This window comes from Xenopus laevis, chromosome 7S (genome assembly GCF_017654675.1).
Source record: "Xenopus laevis strain J_2021 chromosome 7S, Xenopus_laevis_v10.1, whole genome shotgun sequence".
NCBI classification, from domain to species: domain Eukaryota; kingdom Metazoa; phylum Chordata; class Amphibia; order Anura; family Pipidae; genus Xenopus; species Xenopus laevis.
In genome coordinates this window covers 111,153,611-111,171,174 of record NC_054384.1, presented here as the reverse complement: position 1 = coordinate 111,171,174, position 17,564 = coordinate 111,153,611, and the positions used below count along the sequence as shown (strand labels likewise).

The 17,564-nt window shown below is 44.1% G+C and overlaps 1 protein-coding gene across 1 annotated transcript in view; it reads left to right on the top strand.

The window, feature by feature from the left end:
* Positions 1-17,208, top strand: part of igsf21.S (immunoglobin superfamily member 21 S homeolog) — a 211,775-nt gene extending 194,567 nt beyond the window's left edge. The window contains exons 7-10 of the mRNA XM_041571769.1: positions 8,661-8,746; positions 9,847-10,039; positions 13,243-13,281; positions 16,953-17,208. Coding sequence (XP_041427703.1) covers positions 8,661-8,746; positions 9,847-10,039; positions 13,243-13,281; positions 16,953-17,026 — 392 coding nt within the window. The 3' untranslated portion in view covers positions 17,027-17,208. The remainder of the gene's footprint in view (positions 1-8,660; positions 8,747-9,846; positions 10,040-13,242; positions 13,282-16,952) is intronic.
* The last annotated feature ends 356 nt before the right edge of the window (positions 17,209-17,564 follow it).

The window sequence follows — 17,564 nt, the reverse complement described above, 5'->3', positions numbered from 1 at the left end:
GATGAATGTCAGCTCAGGGGAGCGAGAGCGAGTGCGCCGGAGCGACTGCTGATTTTTTTTTTTTTTATTATTTTACGCGCTGCGCACAAAACCGTCGCCAAAAGCCTCTGCAGGAGCAAAATAGATTGAAACATTTAATTAACATTTCCACTGAAACGTAAATCACCCCAAGCTGATAAACCAAAATGTGATTGTGTATAAAGGAAATGAGTAATGGCCGGCGTTAGAGCGCGGGGAGGGGGTCGCGCCAATACCAAATGGAGTCAGCGGTGCAATTGGCATCGGGGAAAGAAGGTTCCCGTAAATGTCTCGCTGACTTTCTAGAAGTGACAAAACCTGCCAATGTAATTCCTGTCTGGCTGTGTTTAGTCACTGCACTGTCCATTCTGACTCCGGAAACAAAAGTCATCTCGCTGGTTTTCTAGAACAGATACAAGCTGTCAATCTAATGCCTGTCTGGCTGTGTATTTTCTGCATTGCTGATTCAGACTCCTGAAACAAGGATGCAGAAGTCACCTGTAAGCAGGGCCTGAACTAGGGGTCGGCAGAAGAGGCATGTGTCTATGGTGCAACACTGGGACCTCCTCTTTATGCCTAAATCCTTGATAATTGCCAGACTCCCTTTCTTTGTCCCACCACCTGCTCCTGACAATCTCGCACATACACTCTATGGGACAGGGTTCAATCGGTAGAAGCCTTGGGCGGAACTTTTTCTCGGCTCAGCTTTGCCTTTTCGTCTCTCGCTGGATTTCTAGTAGTGTCAAGAACTGCCAGTGAAATTCCTGTCTGGCTGTGTGTGCACTGTTGGTTCTGACACTTGAAACAAGGTTGCAGACGTCACCTGTAAGTCTCTCTGGCTCATAGGACTGGTGGTAAGTACATGGCCCAAATGTGACCTAGTGCTTGACTGACTATATGTGTGTTCACTGCACTGCTGATTCTGACTCTTGAAGCAAGGTTTCAGAAGTCACCTGCAAGTCTCTAGCTGGCTTTCTAGTAGTAACAAAAGCACTGTGCGTATTCTCTGCACTGCTGATTCTGACTCTTGAAGCAAGGTTTCAGAAGTCACCTGCAAGTCTCTAGCTGGCTTTCTAGTAGTAACAAAAGCACTGTGCATATTCTCTGCACTGCTGATTCTGACTCTTGACACAAGGTTTCAGAAGTCACCTGCAAGTCTCTAGCTGGCTTTCTAGTAGTAACAACAGCCTCCAGTGAAATTCCTGACTGGCTGTGCGTATTCTCTGCACTGCTGTTTCTGACTCCTGAAACCAGGTTGCAGACGCATTGGCTCCTTGTATTTTGTCTGGGAATCCCGTATCCCCAAGTTCCTTGATCTCCACCAGGTTTTGTCTCATCTCTTTCCCTCCCTTTGTTCATTTTGCATTTGCAATGACTTGTTCATCGTTAGGCTAATTGGCTTACAAACTTGTTTTGTGCAGATGTAATTGGATTCACTGAAGATTTCTGGTGTTGCTCCATCTCGGCTCGTTATTAACTTCCTTTTAATCCCACCCCCTCCTTTTCTTCTCTGTTACACGGAGCAAACAACAGCACTGCTATTAAACGACCCTTGTTTTTTAATTATCTCTTCCATAGATTAGAGGACACACAGCATTTACACTAACGCTCAAAGATGGTCCCCCCATTCCTTCCCACTAAACCACCAACTTACTGATCTTACAGAAGCAAAGTCTACAAAGAACTAAAGGCAGAACTCAATTAAAGGCGCCTCGTTTAGTGAAACCTGCAAATTGTATAATGTGTGAGTGATGGAACTTTGAGTTTGTACGAGACTCTTCCCTTGGTACAATGGCAGTCGCCTGGGAAAGGCAATGAGCTTGGATCTGTTCAGCGGTGCTGCAAAAACACGAATTAACTGCTGCATTATGTTCCTTTCATTTCCATATCATTCCTATTAGCTATTCCCTGCCAGGCACTGGCCTTACATTATAACTGATTCTCTTGTATAAGCAGCATAGAAACATTGGGGTAACAGTCACCCTGCTATAGTTCCAGGGGTACCCAGGGTACAAATAAGCACTCACCCCAAATCTCCCCCTAACTGACCTTCAGACTGGGCCCCCTTAGCTCATAACAAGGTTACAGATATATAGAAACATTGGGGTGTCACCCTGCTATAGTTCCAGGGGTACCCAGGGTACAAATAAACACTCACCCCAAATCTCCCCCTAACTGACCTTCAGACTGGGCCCCCTTAGCTCATAACAAGGTTACAGATATATAGAAACATTGGGGTAACAGTCACCCTGCTATAGTTCCAGGGGTACCCAGGGTACAAATAAGCACTCACCCAAAATCTCCCCCTAACTGACCTTCAGACTGGGCCCCCTTAGCTCATAACAAGGTTACAGATATATAGAAACATTGGGGTAACAGTCACCCTGCTATAGTTCCAGGGGTACCCAGGGTACAAATAAGCACTCACCAAAAATCTCCCCCTAACTGACCTTCAGACTGGGCCCCCTTAGCTCATAACAAGGTTACAGATATATAGAAACATTGGGGTGTCACCCTGCTATAGTTCCAGGGGTACCCAGGGTACAAATAAGCACTCACCCCAAATCTCCCCCTAACTGACCTTCAGACTGGGCCCCCTTAGCTCATAACAAGGTTACAGATATATAGAAACATTGGGGTGTCACCCTGCTATAGTTCCAGGGGTACCCAGGACACAAATAAACACTCACCCCAAATCTCCCCCTAACTGACCTTCAGACTGGGCCCCCTTAGCTCATAACAAGGTTACAGATATATAGAAACATTGGGGTGTCACCCTGCTATAGTTCCAGCTCATAATAGCTCATAACAGTGCATTTGGGGTGAAAGGAGAAATGTTTGCCTGGAAGAAACAATAATAATAATAGGGAATAAAAAGTAAAAGTGAAATAAGGAAGAGAAAGTGTCGGATCAGGTCAGATTTTCTCTCTGCAGTCACAACACTACATTGCGACTCCTGAAGGGTCGGGAGTCAGTCATTCAGAGCAGGAATCAAGGCAAGAAATTGTGAGCGCCCAGATGAGAGTTTTAGCTGTAAATTAAAATTGGGTGCAGAAAAGGAGTCGCGGGGAGAATACTGATGGAACAGGAGAAGTGAGACGGGACTGGGAGCAGAATGTGAGACATTTGTAGATAAAATCAGGACTTTATTACTGACACTGGTTTCCTCTCTTCAGAGGCTTTTAACAATAACACAAATATTGAATATCAGAATGTTTATTCTTCTTTTAGCTGAGCAATTCCCAGGGCTAGGCCATCCTGTAGCCAATCAGAGCATTAGAATATTCCCAGGGCTAATCACCCTGTAGCCAATAAGAGCATCAGAATATTCTCAGGGCTAGGTCGCACTATAGCCAATCAGAACATCTGAATATTCTCAGGGCTAGGTCACCCTGTAGCCAATCAGAGCATTAGAAACATGGCGAGAGGGATATTGAAATAGTGTCCCTTTAATAATAAACGTACCCCTGACCCCCATTTTCAGTCAATAAAAGAGAAGGCAAATGAGAAATTTAATTATGTTTCCAGTCGCTGCCTGTTCCGATTTGGTACATGTCACACGTCTGATTATTTTGGAACAGATTTGCTACAACTGAGCTTCTTGTTTTCATTTTTTTCTCCTCGTGTCTAAAAATCGGAGGTTTTACATGATTCCGTCGCCGCGCGTTGACTTGAGAATACGGAATCAATTATTGCCATCTGCTAAACCTGAAATTGGAGACTCTTTGTGTTGGGAACTTGCGCTGATTGTCAGTGACATACGAGATTCCTGTCTGCGGATTCATCTTTTCCTGCAGGAATCCCGCTGCCGGCACCGCTGCGCCCCTCTCAATTAATCAGGACAAATTCGGCACAATTGGGGGGGCTTCTCTTTCTGTCACTTTCCTCCTTCATTTCTTCCCTACATTTGCACAATGATACACATTCGGCAGGAGCTGCCCTATTAAAGGGATATAACCCCACCTTTTAGGCAAGTTTATAATGTACAGTACTTTTAAAGGGGAACTCAGGTCAACAAGGTGCAAATTGGAGTCTGTATCATCCACAGAATTTAATAAAAATGCCCATTTTATCTCAGTTCATTAGTGCGGGGACACGTGATAGGCTGAGAGCTTGAATGTGTTGAGTCAAGGGCATCTATAAAGGATAAACAGGAAGGAATAACATCTTCTGGCAGCTTCACACCGGTCTCAAGCCATTTCCACTTCTCAGTATTAAATGTGAGGCTTTAAAAGGGTGTTTAATGGGTAATGGAGGGTGACGATGATTTGTGTGTTTATTGGATTTTAGTTTGTGGTCAGATCCTCAGAAATTCATCCTGGACAGATAATGGCTTCTGAGCTGTCTGCGGAGATGTAAATAGGAACAAATGCCCAGGGCAATAGAATGTTCCCCAATGCAGATGTAAGTTGGAAGGAGGCTAATGGCAACTATAGCAGGTCATGATGGAGGCAGTAGGGCAAAATAGTGAGAGTAAAGTAAGGTGGAGACAACAGGTCAAGGTTAAGACTATGAAACAAACGGTGACAGCAGGACAAGATGGAGAAAGTAGGACAAGATGGAGACAGTAGGGAAAGATGGAGACAGTAGAACAAGATGGAGACAATAGGGAAAGATGGAGACAATAGGGAAAGATGGAGACAGTAGGACAAGGTGGAGACAATAGGGAAAGATGGAGACAGTAGGACAAGGTGGAGACAATAGGGAAAGATGGAGACAGTAGGACAAGGTGGAGACAATAGGGAAAGATGGAGACAGTAGGACAAGATGGAGACAATAGGGAAAGATGGAGACAGTAGGACAAGGTGGAGACAATAGGGAAAGATGGAGACAGTAGGACAAGATGGAGACAATAGGGAAAGATGGAGACAGTAGGACAAGAGGAAGACAGTAGGACAAAATGGAGAAAGTAGGACATGATGGAGAAAGTAGGACAAGATGGAGACAGTAGGGCAAGATGGAGACAAAAGGGAAAGATGGAGACAGTAGGACAAGAGGAAGACAGTGGGACAAGATGGAGAAAGTAGGACAAGATGGAGACAGTAGGGAAAGATGGAGACAGTAGGATAAGAGGAAGACAGTAGGGAAAGATGGAAAGATGGAAACAGTAGGATAAGATGGAGACAGTAGGGAAAGATGGAGACAGTAGGATAAGATGGAGACAGTAGGGAAAGATGGAGACAGTAGGATAAGATGGAGACAGTAGGGAAAGATGGAGACAGTAGGATAAGATGGAGACAGTAGGGAAAGATGGAGACAGTAGGATAAGATGTAAATAGTAGAGCAAGATGGAGATATGAGCAGTTCGTTCAGCATTTTCAGGTAAGTTCTAGAGCCTGTGGTTTTGGATTTGGAATATTTTTTGCAGATTTTCCCCCATTTCACTCTCTATAGAAATAAAAGTTGCAAATTTAGACTTAGGGCCAGTGAGTGGCAGGAGAGAGATATTTTGGGTCGGCGGCCAAGCACATTTGGAGAACAGATTGAGATGGGGAGGGGCTGCTTGGCATCGATATTAGAGTAGTAAATAGCAATATGTTATTCCCATCCATCATTTCCCGTGCCAACGCTCCTTCCCAGGGAGAATACGAAATTCTGCCCATCGGTCTGTATGGTCATGTGACGCCATGTTGTACCCAGAACCCCACAGGGCTTATTCGCTAAACACACACTGAAATGAATGCTATTCAGAAAGGTGCTAGAGACGTGTGCTAGACTCCTGCCCCTTGAAACACGACCCTGACCCGTGACCCCCAGTCCGCATTCTAATCTACTTCCTGACCAACAAATGCCTTATCCGCAACCATGACCTGCTGACCATCAAGAAACAGGAAGTGCTGTCATTGTAAACAGGAAGTGAAATCATTACAACTAGGCGTGGTCAGGGAAAAAAGTTTTAAAAACATATGTAAAGGAGTAAAACTCGTTACTGAGAAGACCCTCAACCGACCCGCAGAACTGCCGACCCTCATCTATACCCCCACCCGAAAGTTCTACCCGCAACCCGCAGCTTATCCGCTTTTTTGGCTTGTCCCGAGCCGGTGCAGGACTCTAATGTGTGCTCCTTTGCAATTAGAGACTTCATCAATAGCTGGAACCGACTCCGGCGCATGGATATGGTAAAGACAGTCAGTCATTTGCGCCCATATTTGGGGGTTCATGTGCATAATGCAAGAAAGGCAACTCAGAACGTGCAGGCAGTTTCAGGGGTAGGGGTTGCAGTGCATTGTTGGTAAAACATGGAAATGTCAGTCTGAATTTTTGCACTTTGCACTGAAAACTATGGAAACGGTGGATCTAAAATTACATTTTATATTTGTTTCCTTCCTCTGATTTCCTTTGCTCATATTGCAGATTAAAATGAAGGTTATGTTACCCTTTAATGTGCCAATATTCTTAGTGCGGGGGTCTCAGTCCAACCACCCAACGCTGTCCCTGCTTCTCCTTCCCCTGCTTGTTACCCTGAGCTCCCGACAGTCAGAAGGGGGGTGTTACCATGACAACTGACTTGCAAAACTCTTTTTCTCTCAACCTTCCACCTTCCCTTCTCATCTTTCCCCAAGCTCAGCTCACCCCCAAAGTGAAAATCCGTTCTCCGCAGCCATTAATTAGCGGCTCGGTCCCTTTGCCGGAGTTTCGGCCTCTGACCCTCCACTTTATACAATAAACAGGTCCAGAGGGACAGTTTCTGCGTCAAAAGGCAAAAATCACGTGGATTTTATTTGATCTCGTTCCTTATTTGTTCAGCTTCAAAAGGGGGAGCGGGAGGCTGAAAGCGCTGCTCTCGGGGGGTAATGGGGCATATAATGGGAAATATGTTACAAGCCTTTTGAGTCATAAAATCATATAACCTCATCCTATAGTCCTATTGTAATGTCTTCCTTAACTAACAGCCCCACTTCATCTTGCCTATAAATTATACAAAATATATATATATAATAAAGTGCTGCTGTACTACTTGCCAGATGCAGCAACCACCGGCAGCTAAGCTTCTCTGTACCTGCTCCTGGGCTGTTCTCTTTCCCATGGTCAGGCAGGAACCTCCCCCTGGGTAAGTGAATCTCCCCCAGTACTTACCCAGGTACAGAGCTCTGATTCTCTGTACTTCCTGCTCCTGGGCTGTTCTCTTTCCCATGGTCAGACAGGAACCTCCCCCTGGGTAAGTGAATCCAATCTCCCCCAGTACTTACCCAGGTACAGAGCTCTGATTCTCTGTACTTCCTGCTCCTGGGCTGTTCTCTTTCCCATGGTCAGACAGGAACCTCCCCCTGGGTAAGTGAATCTTCCCCAGTACTTACCCAGGTACAGAGCTCTGATTCTCTGTACTTCCTGCTCCTGGGCTGTTCTCTTTCCCATGGTCAGACAGGAACCTTTCCCTGGGTAAGTGAATCTCCCCCAGTACTTACCCAGGTACAGAGCTCTGATTCTCTGTACTTCCTGCTCCTAGGCTGTTCTCTTTCCCATGGTCAGACAGGAACCTCCCCCTGGGTAAGTGAATCCAATCTCCCCCAGTACTTACCCAGGTACAGAGCTCTGATTCTCTGTACTTCCTGCTCCTGGGCTGTTCTCTTTCCCATGGTCAGACAGGAACCTCCCCCTGGGTAAGTGAATCCAATCTCCCCCAGTACTTACCCAGGTACAGAGCTCTGATTCTCTGTACTTCCTGCTCCTGGGCTGTTCTCTTTCCCATGGTCAGACAGGAACCTCCCCCTGGGTAAGTGAATCCAATCTCCCCCAGTACTTACCCAGGTACAGAGCTCTGATTCTCTGTACTTCCTGCACCTGGGCTGTTCTCTTTCCCATGGTCAGACAGGAACCTCCCCCTGGGTAAGTGAATCCAATCTCCCCCAGTACTTACCCAGGTACAGAGCTCTGATTCTCTGTACTTCCTGCTCCTGGGCTGTTCTCTTTCCCATGGTCAGACAGGAACCTCCCCCTGGGTAAGTGAATCTCCCCCAGTACTTACCCAGGTACACTTCAGAGTCTCTATGGGAAAGGGTTTAATAGGGTTACTTAGCCTTCAAATGTTGCTTTTAGTTCGTATGCATTCCCTATACTGAATATAATTCAAGGGAAAGTAAAACTATAAAAAGTCTGATTAAGCAACTTCTCATGGAGTTCAGGCAATTATTCCCCACAAGTATCCGCCCCGAGCAGCAGATATAACTGAGCCGCTTGTCACAGGACAAACTTTAGAGATTTCTCTGCACATTTCGACTCTGTGACCTTGTCCATGTCCCACTACCCGGAATAGTTAATTGGGACAATTAGGCACCGGCAGAGAAGCTGGAATTAAATCCCTGGGATGTTCCATTGTGCAGGAAGCAATATTTTCTCCCCCGCCTGGGTATCACCGTGGGACGGGTAATGATGGGCTCACGCAACGCGGCAAAACAGGCGCAGAAATTGTAAATAATAAAGAAGAGGCCGAGAGCGGAACGGATGGTTGGAGCGGGCGCTTGGCGCACTTAATAATGAAATAATCGCCAGCTGTTTTGCACAATTGACTTTTATGACTTGATGGCATCACTGGGCACTCGACTGGCACATTTATTTACTGGGCTTTGTCTGAAATCCTTTATTCTGCAGCTGAGACACGTTCCCTTCCAACTGCTAAATGTCCCCTCTCTTTCCTTCCGCAGCTGCTCCCAAAGGGCCCAAAATTATGATGTCCCCAACGAGAGCCCGAGTGGGCGATACCGTCCGAATCACAGTCCATGGATTCCAGGTAATGAGTCTTGTTCAGTCCCCAAGTGTTTTGTAACACAGAAATAATTCACACATAAACCATAATGTATACTAGAACCTTATCATTTACAGTAGGGGGTACATTATCCCTTATAATACATGAGTGATACTCAGAGTTCCCTGTATAACTCAGCCTGCAGCCTTGTGTCTTTATATGGTCACAGAACAACCCCTCAGTGACTTCTAATATCCTTATCATTTACAGTAGGGGGTACATTATCCCTTATAATACATGAGTGATACTCAGAGTTCCCTGTATAACTCAGCCTGCAGCCTTGTGCCTTTATATGGTCCCAGAACAACTCCTCAGTGACTTCTAATATCCTTATCATTTACAGTAGGGGGTACATTATCCCTTATAATACATGAGTGATACTCAGAGTTCCCTGTATAACTCAGCCTGCAGCCTTGTGCCTTTATATGGTTACAGAACAACCCCTCAGTGACTTCTAATATCCTTATCATTTACAGTAGGGGGTACATTATCCCTTATAATACATGAGTGATACTCAGAGTTCCCTGTATAACTCAGCCTGCAACCTTGTGCCTTTATATGGTCACAGAATAACCCCTCAGTGACTTCTAATATCCTTATCATTTACAGTAGGGGGTACATTATCCCTTATAATACATGGGTGATACTCAGAGTTCCCTGTATAACTCAGCCTGTAGCCTTGTGTCTTTATATGGTCACAGAACAACCCCTCAGTGACTTCTAATATCCTTATCATTTACAGTAGGGGGTACATTATCCCTTATAATACATTTATTTATACTCAGAGTTCCCTGTATAACTCAGCCTGCAGCCTTGTGTCTTTATATGGTCACAGAACAACCCCTCAGTGACTTCTAATATCCTTATCATTTACAGTAGGGGGTACATTATCCCTTATAATACATAAGTGATACTCAGAGTTCCCTGTATAACTCAGCCTGCAGCCTTGTGTCTTTATATGGTCACAGAACAACCCCTCAGTGACTTCTAATATCCTTATCATTTACAGTAGGGGGTACATTATCCCTTATAATACATGAGCAATAATAGATATACCGTTAATGGGAGATTTATTTCCTGCTCAGAATGAAGTATTTCCGGAGCCGCTTTTCACATGGACCAGGGTCGGAGGAAGACTCCTGGACGGCAGAGCAGAGCATGATGGGAAGGAGCTGGTGCTGGAGAGAGTTCCGGCTGAATTAAACGGCTCCATGTATCGCTGTACAGCTCAGAACCCACTCGGCTCTACAGACACACACACCAGACTTATAATATTCGGTGAGCTGAATTTATTCTTTGGCAGTATATTATCATTACGTGTCTCATCTAAATAACCATGGCACTGGGTTTCGTGTCATGCATATTTCTATTAATATTAATAATATATTCATCCCTGACCCTCACCAGTAGCGATGGGCGAATTTATTCGGCAGGCGCGAATACGTGGCAAATATCCGCGTTTCGCTGCTGGAGAATAAATTTGCCCATTACTAATCCCCGTGGAAATTTGCAGCAAAAATTCGTTGGAGTCAAAGTTGTTTGACGCCGACGACAATTCCAATGCCGGCAACTATTCCGGTTCAGTTTTGACTTCCGCAAATTGACGCTGGCGTCAAAATTTGAGTTTCGCTAATTCTTCGCCCGTTTCATTCACCAGTATTTTGGCCCGTCAGTACTTGCAGGACGTGGGTCACGCTCCAAATCCTTTACGTCTATAGAAGGAGCCTGTGATATTATAGAGGTTGCACATTTGCACAGTCCTCTCTCTACTTTGTAGCTGGAGAGAAGGGACAGACTTGTGCAGAGAAACATCCAGAGACGCTTCCAACATCAGTAATTTCACACTCCCAGCACAGCCGCTGCTCTGCCAGAACTAAGGGTCTTGCATTAAATCTTGGTTTCCACTTTCACCTTTTCACCGGACGACCCAATGTTGGAGCAATGTTCATGCCGATTGCAGAGGAAATGATCAGCCTGTTGGCGACCCCTCATTGGGTCGGCAGTCAGTCATGACAGTGACACGGGACTCAGAGCCAATCATTTAGCCGGTCGATTCTGTATCCAAACGTTATTGTGCAGAGAGCAGATAAAAAGCCCAAATGTGCCGGTTTATAGACTTCCTCAGGAGTCGTTAGTTAATTGGCCTTATAAAAGCAGAAATGGAGCCTCCTCGCCATATTATGGGATATTCATTATAATTAAAAAGCCGGCGTTTGCCAGAGGAAACTATTGTGCGCTTGGCTGGGATTTCCCATCATTTTGCTGGAGGCGAATCAGAGGTGGAGCCGGTTATTATGGTGGAAACAAACAAAATGAAATAATAACGTATTTGCAAAGGGCAAACAAGCTCCATAATAAGCCAAAGTCTCATTACCCAGACTGCACTTCTGCTCCGTCCTCCCATCACAAAGCAGAACCCCAATTGTGACAATAGAGATGGGGGGACAGTCCCACATCATGGGAAGTGGGTGTGTCTGGGCATAACTGGGCGTGGCCAAAACATATCCTGATTTTATTCCCAAATGATGAGAGATATGTAATCACGATCGGATGGTTTAGGGATAATTAAACTGGGAAAAATAATGCTCTTCTGTTGCCTTCATTCTCTAAAGGGGTGGTTCACCTTTGAGTTAACTTTTAGTATGATGGCATATTCTGAGACAATTTGCTGTTGGTCTTCATTTATTTGTGGTTATTTAGCTTTTAATACCACAAGTTTGCAGTTTTAGCCATCTGGTTGCTAGCATCCCCATTCCCCTAGCAACCATACATTGAATAAGAGACTGGAATATGAATAGCAGAGGCCTGAATAGAAAAATGGGGAATAAAAAGGGGCAATAACAATACATTTGTAGCCTTACAGAGCATTTGTTTTTTTTAGATGGGGGGTCAGTGATCCCCATGTGAAAGCCGGAAAAAGTCAGAAGGAAAATAATTCAAAAACTATAAAAATATAAATAACGAAGACCAATTGAAAAGTTGCTTAGATTTGGCCATTCTATAACAAACTAAAAGTTTGCTTAAAGGTGAACTGCCCCTTTAAAAGGTGAATATAACACAAGCCAAATTAAGTTTTCTATTATTTTAAGCCATAGGCCCTTCCCGGCACCTATATTTAAAGGATAAGTAAACCTTGAAAATAGGTGAATGTAAAATGAATGAGGAGGCAATTCTAAACACTTTTGCTAGGTACATTAATTATTTATTTATTTTTACTTAATTCCAAGATATTAAGAGATACAAGTACTGTTAATATGAATGAATTGTGTTACAACAGCGCCACCTGCTGGTCAGTTTCCCACCAGTCTGACCAGCAAGTAGTCAAGGAAGTTGTCAGGAGAAAGAAAGAGGCTGATGTTCTTCTGCTTAGGAATAAAATTAGAAACCTTTCTCACATCTTTCCTAAGCAGAAGAACATCAGCCTCTTTCTTTCTCCTGACAACTTCCTTGACTACTTGCTGGTCAGACTGGTGGGAAACTGACCAGCAGGTGGCGCTGTTGTAACAAAATTCATTCATATTAACAGCACATGTATCCCTTAATATCTTGGAATAAAAACAATATATATAATGAATGTACATTACAAAAGTGCTTAGAATAGGCCCTCATCGATTTTACATTCACTTATTTATAAGGTTTACTTATCCTTTAACTCCTGCTCCTGGGGCTTCTGGCTCAAGCCTCTTCCTCTCACTCATCTTCCAGTCCATTAGTTACGCCACACTCCATATTCAATACAGGGGATCGACACCAGTAAAACTTGAGGGATAAATACTCCTCAATACACACATCATCAGTCCCAAATTGCACTAAAAGTTCATTTTCAGAATAACTTCCCCTTTAAATTGACAGATGCTCAGCACACAGTGGGTATTTATTCTTCTCCTGGTCACATACCGGGGGAACCAATTGTTGGGGGACAAATGGGAGGGCAGCCAGGGGCACTTTCACAATGTGGGCAGGAGGGTGGGTTTTTGGCTGGATATTTTTAGTATTTATGACATGGGTGGGGCAGGAGGGCTGTAAATCAAGCAGTGGGTGGGGCTAGAACACTCTGGCAGCTTACAGGGGGAGGGATGTGGAGTCTGTGACTCATACAGTGGGTGGGGCTAGAACAAACTGATGGCTGCTTACAAGGGGTGGGGCAGTGGGTCTGTAAATCAAGCAGTGGGTGGGACTAGAACACTCTGGCATCTTACTAAGGGAGGGACATGGAGTCTGTGACTCATACAGTGGGAGGGGCTAGAACAAACTGATGGCTGCTTACGGTGGGAAAAGGAATTTGTTTTGATAATTACCCAAATGGGGTGTAACATGGGTCTCTGTATGCCCCAACAAGCTCATGTTTCCCCTTTATGTAGAAATTGCAGAGACTGGTTGTGCCAAGCACTCTCCCAGCATGCACTGTGCTCCTGCAGGCCAATGGGATGTCTAGAAATAATGTGTTTATTGATTCTAACCCCCTGTCTGTTTCTTTGCAGAGAACCCCAATATTCCGCTGGGAACGGAGGATTCAAACAGTGAGTCTTTTGCATTTCCTTCTCTCCTGTAGCAGAACGAACGAGCCAATGGGGGCGACCGAAATAGTTCAGAGCCGCTAACGTTTCTTTATGCGTTTAACACCCCCAAAGTCAACCAGTGACTGTTTCTATTGGCAACCGCAGCCAAAATAGATCCGTTGTTTTGTGTTGTTTGCAGACGCGCATGAAACAGAGCTCAGCGGCGCCCGGGGATCGGGTTTTATTTATATTTCCTTGTTTTATTTATTTGCGTGAATTAATGAGACAGTGCAGCGCAGAATGCAGGAGAAAAGAACGATTCACGCGCTGAGCTGCATTAAAGGGAACACAGGGCACCACTTCCCTAGTAAATGAAAATATTAAAGGGGAACTCCAGCCCGGTTTTATTGAAAAGGTTTAAAAACAGCGTCTGACTGGTTGTTGATATTCTCTGCACTGCTGGTTCTGACTCCTGAAACAATGTAGCAAAATCCTTTTTATCTACCTGTAGAACCCCTGGCTGTTGGACTCTCCCTGTTGGGTGAGACATGATGTCACATGACTGCAGGGAAGCAGATAGGAGTCTGAGACGCTGTTTTTAAACATTTTCAATAAAACTGGGGTGGAGTTCCCCTTTAATATTTTTCTATTATATACAAGTCCCTGGAGTGCGCTACCAATTTCTTTGTTTCTATATTGCTAATCCCAGGAGCAGCACCCTGGCGGATGATTATAGAGTTAATTGGAGGAGTGTGGATCTGTTTGGTAGATATATATATATATAACTCTATGTGGCTACACAATCAGTCATTCTAGAAGCGTTTGCTCGTGCCCGGCCACGTGGGGAAGGTACAAAGCTTTTAGGCTAATAACCCGCATCGGATGGAAGAGACACGGGGAAAAAAAGGCTTTTTATTTTCTTTTAACATTTGACTGGCATTAGAAAATGGGCCCAAAATGCCATGCAATTTTCTGAACAGCTCAAGATGTCATAACAGTAAATAGGAATGGTTAAGCTTGCGGGGAGTTGTGACCCTCCGCTGGAAATAATGTGTCCAGGGATTGGAGCGACCTGATGCTTCTTTGTGATTGGCTCTTGTTTCCCCACTCATCTGTCCATGTGTATACAGTATATAAATATATATATATAAATGCCAGATCTCTCTACACCCAGGGGCCTGATCTGTATCCCCACTGCAGACTGGAACAAAGGAAATAGTCTCTATATACAGAATATATATATTTATATACAGATAGCGAGAATCCTGCCATAAAGCAGGACAGTATTGCTGCTTCCAATGGGAATCAGGTAGAATTGTATAGACAGTGTGAGAGTTACAGAACAAGAAGGAAACTATGAGAATGTGCTGGAAGTTTCAGAATTTGGGAATATTTTTCACCACAGTAGAAATTTCCTATATGAAAATCTTATTGGAAGAAGAAAATTGGTCTGTAATCATTTTGGCCTTCTGATTCCTTTGAGACTTCATAGATGTGAAATAAAAGGCAATCAGTTCCCATTTATTAATTGTGACGTCAATCTTTTTTGGCATTACTAAAAGCTGCCAATTTATTGTCTGGGGTCTGCGAAATGAGATGTTGTTCTAGTCAATAGTCAATAAGATATGACAAGTTGTTTGGCTTGTTACTCTCATACAATGTTATAGTGATGATCTGGGTACTACTGCCATTGTATCATTGTGTTGCAATTCAGTTTTATTGTACATTGTTTCAGGAGTCAGAACCATGAATGCAGGCAGATATACAACCATTTCAATAAAAATTGCCCCAATAAGAATGAGGAATGAATGGATATTGGGAAGTTGTATCAGGAGTCAGAAGCAGCAGTGCAGAGAAAGGGACAGACACAATGACAGTTACACAGAACTATAAACCCAGTGAGAATGAGGAATGAATGGATATTGGGAAGTTGTATCAGGAGTCAGAAGCAGCAGTGCAGAGAAGAGAAAGGGACAGACACAATGACAGTTACACAGAACTAGAAACCCAGTGAGAATGAGGAATGAATGGATATTGGGAAGTTGTATCAGGAGTCAGAAGCAGCAGTGCAGAGAAAGGGACAGACACAATGACAGTTACACAGAACTATAAACCCAGTGAGAATGAGGAATGAATGGATATTGGGAAGTTGTATCAGGAGTCAGAAGCAGCAGTGCAGAGAAGAGAAAGGGACAGACACAATGACAGTTACACAGAACTATAAACCCAGTGAGAATGAGGAATGAATGGATATTGGGAAGTTGTATCAGGAGTCAGAGGCAGCAGTGCAGAGAAAGGGACAGACACAATGACAGTTACACAGAACTATAAACCCAGTGAGAATGAGGAATGAATGGATATTGGGAAGTTGTATCAGGAGTCAGAAGCAGCAGTGCAGAGAAGAGAAAGGGACAGACACAATGACAGTTACACAGAACTATAAACCCAGTGAGAATGAGGAATGAATGGATATTGGGAAGTTGTATCAGGAGTCAGAGGCAGCAGTGCAGAGAAGAGAAAGGGACAGACACAATGACAGTTACACAGAACTATAAACCCAGTGAGAATGAGGAATGAATGGATATTGGGAAGTTGTATCAGGAGTCAGAAGCAGCAGTGCAGAGAAGAGAAAGGGACAGACACAATGACAGTTACACAGAACTATAAACCCAGTGAGAATGAGGAATGAATGGATATGGGCAGTTGTATCAGGAGTCAGAAGCAGCAGTGCAGAGAAAGGGACAGACACAATGACAGTTACACAGAACTATAAACCCAGTGAGAATGAGGAATGAATGGATATTGGGAAGTTGTATCAGGAGTCGGAAGCAGCAGTGCAGAGAAGAGAAAGGGACAGACACAATGACAGTTACACAGAACTATAAACCCAGTGAGAATGAGGAATGAATGGATATTGGGAAGTTGTATCAGGAGTCAGAGGCAGCAGTGCAGAGAAGAGAAAGGGACAGACACAATGACAGTTACACAGAACTATAAACCCAGTGAGAATGAGGAATGAATGGATATTGGGAAGTTGTATCAGGAGTCAGAAGCAGCAGTGCAGAGAAGAGAAAGGGACAGACACAATGACAGTTACACAGAACTATAAACCCAGTGAGAATGAGGAATGAATGGATATTGGGCAGTTGTATCAGGAGTCAGAAGCAGCAGTGCAGAGAAAGGGACAGACACAATGACAGTTACACAGAACTATAAACCCAGTGAGAATGAGGAATGAATGGATATTGGGAAGTTGTATCAGGAGTCAGAGGCAGCAGTGCAGAGAAGAGAAAGGGACAGACACAATGACAGTTACACAGAACTATAAACCCAGTGAGAATGAGGAATGAATGGATATTGGGAAGTTGTATCAGGAGTCAGAAGCAGCAGTGCAGAGAAAGGGACAGACACAATGACAGTTACACAGAACTATAAACCCAGTGAGAATGAGGAATGAATGGATATTGGGAAGTTGTATCAGGAGTCAGAGGCAGCAGTGCAGAGAAAGGGACAGACACAATGACAGTTACACAGAACTATAAACCCAGTGAGAATGAGGAATGAATGGATATTGGGAAGTTGTATCAGGAGTCAGAAGCAGCAGTGCAGAGAATGAGGAATGAATGGATTTTGGGGAGAGGACCTGGAGCAGAACTTTTGGGTAACACTTTGTCCTTATGTTCTGGTTTCAGGTTCGGGACCAGTGGACAGCGACAGACTCATTTTGGTGCTTCTAATCCTGACAGTGATCTTTGAACTGACGTGAGAGCCGGACGATCGGCCGACCAATCACTGGACTCCGCACAGCGTCACATTTACTTCAATCAGTTTTATTTCTCCCCCGAACTAGCGCCAGTATCATTATCCGTTGACTTTATCCATGTGTTTTGGCTTCTTCAGATGAGAAATTAAAAAAATAAATAAATAAATAAAAAAACAAAAATCTTTAAAAAAAAAAAAATAACAAACTTTTCCTTCTCACAACTTTGTGGTTTTTGGGGAGCAGCCGCCAATGAATCTTCCAGTCATTAATCAGGACAGACACTGGTTTCACATTGGCTCTTGGGAGCGTTACGGAAAGACGGACGCCACCGCGGAATCTGCGACAATGTCTTACGGAAGCAGCGGAGGGGGAGGAGCCTTCACCGAATCTGCGTTTATCTTTTTTTGTATCTCAGTTGAACAATAATTCCCTCAGGGCAAAAAAAGGTTGAATAAAGTTGTGGAAGCTTGAATACAAATTTCTATGGGGACCTCGTGTTTGGTGGGAGGGAGCTGCCATGTCAGTCAACTGTCTCAACTCC